The sequence below is a fragment of the Elaeis guineensis genome, chromosome 8 (genome assembly GCF_000442705.2).
Source record: "Elaeis guineensis isolate ETL-2024a chromosome 8, EG11, whole genome shotgun sequence".
NCBI classification, from domain to species: Eukaryota; Viridiplantae; Streptophyta; class Magnoliopsida; order Arecales; family Arecaceae; genus Elaeis; species Elaeis guineensis.
Window position 1 is genome coordinate 11900843 of NC_026000.2, and position 7611 is coordinate 11908453.

Genomic DNA, 7611 nt, shown 5'->3' on the forward strand with positions numbered 1-7611 from the left:
ATATAGATTAATTAGATAAAATAATACATTTTATATCGGATTTTTTACACCATTTGCGGTGCACAAAGAATTTCGCTACTCGACTTATACTGGCCCATTATGTCTATATACTACTGTACTTAAATTTGTTCATTGGGCCTTTTGCTGGTTGGGTCCTCTTGTTTACTGCTACGTACACTTTGTTATCCTTTAATAGTACGGTATTTCCCACTGTACCACAAAAAAAAAAAAAAAAAAAAAAAAAAAGAAAGAGGGGAGGAGGAGGAGGAGGAGGAGGGGGGTGTGGGGGTAGTGTTCTCGCAGCATCAACAGAGAGCATTCTAACAACGAACTATAGATCCAACTTAAATTTTTCAAGCATTTTAAATTAACAGACCTTTAATTAATGTACAAACTAAGTACTAAGAATCATATCAAAACATTTTCAGCCATTGAGAGTAGGCTGAGTCACTGCCATACAGTAAAGAGAACTGATGAAGAGCCAGATCGTGCACCAAAAACATAGGTGGCACGGTTGGAAGAAAAAAAAAAGGAAAAAGAAAAAAATTGAGAGTTCTTTTCACACACACTACAGACACGATCTTCCATTACAATTTTTACATGACTGCATACAACGGCAACAAACGGGCCAATAAATGCCACCACGGTAAAAGAGCGTAAGCCCTAATCATTTGTGTGTCTGTGCCTGGACTGCTGGGGGTCAGCAGCCTAATCCAGAGGAAGAGAAGCTGCCATGGAACGCAACCGGCTAGCAATATCTGTAAAGCTTGGCCTCTCTGATGCTACAGCAGACCAGCATTGCTCCATCAATGATCTCCAATCAGGCTCACAAGATTCAGGCACTGGAGGCCGGAGAGTGTTGCTCACAATCCCACCTGTTTAGGAGGCCAACTAATCACACATAACCAAGAAAAGAAAGACACTGGTGATGTGGTCGAAAATGGTGGCAATTTGTCACTTCTCAGGATCAAAACATTACCTATAATTGCTCCATAGTGCAGATCTGCATATGGCTCTTCTCCTGTAAGGAGCTCCCACATCACAATCCCAAAAGAGAACACATCAACCTGGGATAAAAACGGAGAGTTAAACTAACTATAACCACAACCATAACCATGCACCTCAAGCCTTGTGCCATAATATTTAAATCAGCTTTGTGGATCTTCAATTGCCAATCATTAAAGCCTATACAGAGTCTCCAATAACAGCCAGAAGCGAGACCATATCTACTCCAGACTTCAACAGGGGCCGAGAATGTAAAATATTAAAAGCTCCACAAATGTAGAGGATGGGGGGTTCAGCAAACCTTTTCAGAGACCAGATTATTGGTAGCACTTAGAAGTTCTGGAGCCATCCAGGGGAGCGTTCCCCGCACTCCACCAGAGATTAGGGTCTGGCATTTCACTTTAGAAAGGCCAAGGTCACAAACCTGCAAAGATGCATGAAGCAAATTAAGAAAAAAAATCATGCCAAGGTCTTGACTCTTAGCTGGAAGCTACCAAATCCAGTGGTATGACACAAATTCTATTGCAAGTAGGGCCCCTGAAGTAACTTCAGAATATATCATGCAAACATGTGCTTATGTGAAAAGTTACATGTAGAAATGCATGCTGCAGCTAATTCTAAACATAATCCATGACCCTGCTAAAAATAACACAAGGTATACCATCAAGCGTGAGTCCACATATTAGTAACTTTAAAACCAATGATACTGAATGAAAACTCACTCAAGGAAGCTCAAGTAGCTACCACAGAAATTATCAAAAACCAGAAATAGTTTTGGAAATTCCTTTGATTGCTGTGGTCTGTCGGGTTGAGGTGGAGAGGGGATCCTACAGGGGTCTGACACTTTTGAATGACTTTGGACATTAACTGCCTGCATAAGAATAAAAGATCCATGGAGACGGTCTTCGGGCAACATATGAATGAGAACGAAGTCTTCACTACAGATCGCACAAAAGTACTTATATAAACTCTTGATTTTATGTTGCATGCTAACATGTAATCAAGAGTTTATCCGCAAATTGACTCAATGCCAAGCCTGCAAAAAATTGGTAAAACACACAAACAAATAGCTGGCATGTCAACCTCTGTAGTCTTACCATTAATAAACCTGATCAAATTCTTTTTGTGGTGAATTTGATAGGATTTATGTTGATCATATTTACAAAGAGGGCAACCAACCAGCTAACCTCTTAGAAGGGGAGCACTATCAAATCAGCTTCTACCTGGCCTCCCCCAATGCAAGAGAAGTTTATGTAGGCACTCAAAAACACACCTTTCATGTGCCTCAGTGAAAAGCTCAAATGAAAAAATAATAGAAAATAGATCTCATCTATGCTAATCCCAGCTGTCCATCAGAGGTTCGTATTGAACCTTTTGAGGATAAAGTGGCCAAAAGAAGAAAAAAGGAGGGTGCTTATTAAACAAGATAGGTAGAAGCAGCAAATAGAAGCAGCAAAAGAGGCAGCCCAAAGTGGTGACCTTCTGGCCTTCTAGGATTGCTAGATGGTGATCTTCTAGCATCATTGTAGTGTTGGTTTATATATATGTTCAACACTAGAAATTTCAAAATAAATAAAAAAAGAAATATGTGCCCTAAAAGAAATAGCAATAGGAACATGCAATCACCCATCTCATCCCAAACAACATGCAAGGATGTGCCAAAATTCTCATCTTTTACAATAAAAGACACACATGAACATGAGAAGGTGGATTTCACACTCATCACACTACAGCAGCATTCTGTTGTTATGCATAATAAATTTGGAATTGGTAAATATACATGAGACAAATGATTATCTTTAACAAGGAAATCAGTTAATGGAATTTGTTTGAAGATTATCTACTCCGAAGAAATAGCAAGGTATCTTATCTAATTAAGTCTATCCATGATTAGATTCATAATGTATTTAAATAAGAATTTTATTAATCTGTTCTTTTTTCATCATGATCAGATGTTGCAAGTCATATTTTGAGTTCAAACATACCTCTGGCAACCAAGAATATCCTAGCAATGAATACCTTGGTCATTATGATGGAACAATCTCAAATTATGAAAAGGTGAACAGCCCCATAATGGCATTCAAAATAAGCTAGGACAACATTTTATCTAATTACAAAATATACCTTGCATATTGGGCGCTGAGGATCCCTTAAGTTGACTAGCAAATTGTCACTTTTCAAGTCAAAGTGTATAATTTTCTTACTATGCAAGTATTCCATTCCAAATGCCACATCCATTGCAATTAGAAGACGTTTACGTCGATCAAGTGGCCTGTTCGGAACCAGTAATGAATCATGACATCCTATCATAGTCACATTCTACACTCTTGGAAGACTAACATCTGATAACATGACCGCAGAATGTATGGACCCAATATAAGATGGAAGGGAGCTGGAGAAATACTTGTCATTCTTCTGCAAAGCATGTCGGAGAGAACCACTGACCATGTACTCAGTTACTGTTGCAACCGATCCACTGGGCCCATCCAGAACAACACCATAAAAAGCCACAACATTTGGGTGGTGCAAGTCAGCAAGCTTGCAGGCCTCATTCCAAAAGTCAGCCCTCTGAGGAAATGCATGAGCATAACTGTAAAAATCACATGTACATGATAGGATGAGAAACATTTTCAGATTGTAGGTACAGACCATGCGTTCCTCCTCTGATGGCTTCCCAGCAAAACATCTATCATTGATTCTTTTTATTGCAACATCAGAGCCCCTCCATTTTCCATGATACACTGTTCCAAACGTTCCAGAACCCAATTCTTGCAACTCTTCCAGATCACTATTCTTTATTATCTGAAATTTTATATAAAGAACAGCAAGGAACAAGCATGGCTCATCTAGCAGGATTGGACATGAAAAATGTAACCCAGGTAATCATAGAAGTCTAGTTCCTAACCTGCATGCGTCCAATGTCATCTGTATTTGGAAATCCAAGAAAAATTTTCTCCACCTGTTTGGACTTGATAACCTGAACTATGATACAAGTCAGCACCTAGTGACATTAGGAATATAGGAGGAAAGGATAACTACATACCCCACTCTTGTGATCATGATCATTTGTGTTTAAATTAGTTTTGATAGTCCCACTTCCTTTATTGAATGAAGGACCAGATTCCTTCGGTTCGCGAGCAAAGAACTCAGGCACTGGAGGCTCAGATGACTGGTGTGTTGATGCTGCTATTCCCTCAGTAAAAGCCCCCACATCTGGCTTAATATGCTCATCTCCTGCAGATTTATTAGTCAACAAAAGGAAACAAAATAAGAATCATTGTCTCAAATCATTTGAGTACTAAATGCATGACAATACAAGACTAACTGCCAGTGAGGGAAGTGAAAATAAGCACCAAACCTTTCGAGGGTGGTTGAACAGGTTCCATGCATGAGTCCTTGTTCAGAGAATCATGTGGGTGGTCGAAACCACCTTCCTCTATCACAATGGCCACATGTGACCCTTTCCTGTTGGCTGAATGATTCTCCATGCAGTAATCCTTCATAGTCACAGACTCCTTGCTAGGAACCCTTTTAGGTCTTGGTGGCAGCCCATGCATATTCCCCACAATTTTCCTAGGATCCTCACTGAAAAATTGTGAGTCCAACGAGCATTTTTCTTCCAATTGTTCCTCATTCCCAAAGTGACTGCTGGTGGCAGATAACAGTGACTGAGGGTTGTTGCATACGGTGATGAATACATCATCTGGCACTTCATTCAGGTGGAATTGAAGATCTTCACTTTTACAGTCCCCACTAGGAATTTTATGGGCAGTATTATCACCGTAGGCAAACTTGTTACTATAAGAGTATTTGGGTGCTCCAAGCAACTGTTCGTCAGGAATAACAGGTCCAGCCCCCGTTTCAAAATAATATGGGTATGCTCCATTGTTACCTGTCATGGTTAATACACTGTTGTTGTTTGGCAGTTGAACATTGTGCAAGTGAGTATTGCCCAAAGAAGTAGATGGCAGTGGATCAATGGGAATACTGGTAGTTCCATCTGGAATAATTCTAGAATTGATGAAGGCATTACTAATAGGCATCACATTTCCTCCAACCTGTGGTCTGACCAGATGACTGCTCTCTACAACCAGAAGTGGGTCCTTTGGTCTCAAATCATTGGGCATGTCGGTAGCAGGTGGAACGGCTGGCAGAGCTGGTTTCCACTGCTCAGGAAGACTAGAAGCCTCAGATGGAGCGGCATGAAGTGCTTTCATCATCCCATCAATAGGTTTAACATGGTCATGTGAAAGTACAGGGACAGAATCTGGGACCAACTGCTCTGCTTCCCGAGAACTTGATTTTCCAACCGAACCAGCATCAGCAACAAATGGCTTGCCGATCACATCCTGATTAACATGATACTGAGGTAACCCCATAGACTGTGGCAATTGCCCTTGCAAGAAGTCTTCATGATGAGATTGTGGAGACTGGATGAACATTCCAGTCGATGCTTGCTTGTTGCCTGGCAGACCCACCGAAACTGGGACAAAAACCTCAGCATGACTAAGATTTGCGGCATTTGGAGGCACTAGCCTCTCATGTTTACGTGGTATCTCGGGGACTTGAGTGAACCCATAGGCCCCTAACTGAGCTGCGGGAATGACATTCTCAGACTGGGTCTCTACTCCACTCCCAGCCACAGCTCCAGTAACTATTTTTGGCAGCGCCTGCAACCTTACCATGCTCTCAGAGTGGTGACTTTGGGGTATTGGGCCAGTCTGTGGAATGGCACTTCCTGATGCATTCCCATGCGTATCGGAATGGGCAGGAGGCAAGGGTTTCTGGCCAAAGTTGCAATCCTCTAACCTCACCGTCTGCCCTTGTGATGATGGCAAGGGTGGACCCAACCCATATTGCTCCCCATTCTGTGGTTGCAAGTAAACTTGTGGCAAAGGCGGGAGCTGGGACAAAGGCTTATAGTTTGGATTACTGTGGAGCTGTGATGACCTTCCTCCAAATGGATTCTCTTCTAAATTAGTATCCGCCCTTGTTTGGATTGGTACCGTGCTATGAACTTGGGAAGTTGGAGGAGCCATGTTAATGTGCATGGATGGCACACCAAGTACATTAACCGGCCGAGGTACTCCCGCCATCCCCAAAGACTGGGGATTCATAGTATGGGCATGCTGTGGTAATACATAACCCTGCGGGACATAAGGTGCCACTGGAGGAGGCAATTCAGAGAGACTAGAGTCCAAGATTTGTGCCTGAACGCTGGAACAAGGCGCTGATGACAAGCCAGGAGCATCCGGGATCGGCGCCACCACCGCACCCGCACTCCCAAATACCAATCTTGATAGGTCGTGAGGAGCCACCGCGGTGGGAGACAGAAGGGCAGGCGACATACCTTCATCGTGGTCATCAGCAGCAGCTTCGGCCTGCATCGACGACAAGCTCGCAACGCTGTCCTTCCTCCGCATGTCGCCGCTGTCATTGAGTCCATTGACGGCCTCGATGTACTGCAGGGCGGCGTCGTGGAGATCCGAGGAGGAGGAATTGGCGGAGAGATCGGATGGGGGGAAGAGGAAGACGCGGAGCTTCGGAGTGGAGCCATCCTGGGCGAGCCTGTCGTACTCCTCCATCATGTTCTCGAGGTCCTCGGGGGTGGAGACGGAGATCAGGTTGTCGAGGTCCTCGCCAGGTAACTGGTAGCGGATCAGAGTGGGCCCGCAGCAGGCATCGGCCATCTTGCGCACGATCTCCGGGAAGGTGGAGTCCCGACGGACGGTGATGATGCGGCTGTCGCCGCCGACATAGCGGAGGGCGCCGTCGCTGGGGCGGGGAAGGATCTTGCCGCCGTAGCTGCAGAGAAGCTTGACCTTCCGGGACGAAGAGGTGGTGGGGTGTTCGTCGTCGACGGCCCCGTCGGGGGGGCGGAGGTCCTTGGGATCGACGGCCATGGGGGAAGGAAGCTAGGGCTCGGGATTGAGTAAACCCAGGGGAAGATACGGGACTGGGAGAAAAGGAACGAATGGAATCGTATTATTATTTAACCAAGAATTGGAGGAGAGAAGACGGGGTTCCGGAGTTGAAGGCGGTGGGGAGAGTGGTTGGATGGCGGTGGGTTTTATTTGGGGGAGAAGGGGAAAGGCGGACGAAGCGGCGTGGAAGAGAAGGCGACCACTCCCTCGAATGTCCTCGTGTTGCATCTTTCGCCTGGATTGCGGCTTGAACGGCTCTCAAAGCACTTCAGTCACTTTAATTGCACGATCCAACGGTGGTTGATATCGTTGGATCATTCTTTCGCGCGAAGATACAGTGAGCACGCGAGTGCTGAATACGTTATTGGCTGTCCTCACATTTCTCATGGTTCGACGATCGATCAGACGGTTGCAAAATAGATCCTGGTTTGATCTCCTTGCTTCATCGAGGGAACAAGATTAAAGACGGTTGCAAAATAGATCCTGGTTTGATCTCCTTGCTTCGTTGAGGGAACAAGATGAATAGAAGATGGTGAGGACTACTGTAACAAATTTATGAGTTGCTAAATGATCCCTTAAATCCATGCATTAGCATGCTAATGCAGTAGCACCTTATGCTGAAAACGTATAATTACCATTGAAATGAATCAACAATCATCAAGATCTATAATATATTAGATTG

At 44.1% G+C, this 7611-nt stretch overlaps 1 protein-coding gene across 3 annotated transcripts; it reads right to left on the reverse strand.

The window, feature by feature from the left end:
* Positions 1–334: 334 nt before the first annotated feature.
* LOC105050089 (uncharacterized) lies at positions 335–7176 on the reverse strand. Of its 3 annotated transcripts, none has more exons than XM_010929959.4 (9): positions 4364–7176; positions 4049–4239; positions 3911–3982; positions 3655–3807; positions 3410–3573; positions 3130–3277; positions 1307–1429; positions 980–1067; positions 335–891 (listed from the first exon to the last, which is right to left on the reverse strand). In XM_010929959.4, exons 1-9 carry the CDS (start codon positions 6906–6908, stop codon positions 836–838), a joined length of 3540 nt encoding a protein of 1179 aa, XP_010928261.1. In that variant the 5' UTR covers positions 6909–7176; the 3' UTR covers positions 335–835. The 3 variants fall into 3 exon arrangements, 2 of the variants coding, with proteins under 2 accessions (XP_010928261.1, XP_010928260.1); XM_010929958.4 differs by having other exon boundaries at positions 335–875; positions 4364–7174; XR_832954.4 differs by lacking the exon at positions 3130–3277 and having other exon boundaries at positions 798–875.
* Between the last annotated feature and the right edge of the window lie 435 nt (positions 7177–7611).

What these genes read in the sequence shown, in the direction of transcription:
- LOC105050089 (XM_010929958.4), bottom strand. Translation starts at nt 6,908, where the DNA reads ATGGCCGTCGATCCCAAGGACCTCCGCCCCCCCGACGGGGCCGTCGAC. An exon ending in CATCAGAGGAGGAACGCATG is followed by an intron (nt 3,574 to 3,654) that starts GTCTGTACCTAC and finishes GCATTTCCTCAG; the next exon opens with AGGGCTGACTTTTGGAATGA. An exon ending in GCACTATGGAGCAATTATAG is followed by an intron (nt 876 to 979) that starts GTAATGTTTTGA and finishes CCTCCTAAACAG; the next exon opens with GTGGGATTGTGAGCAACACT.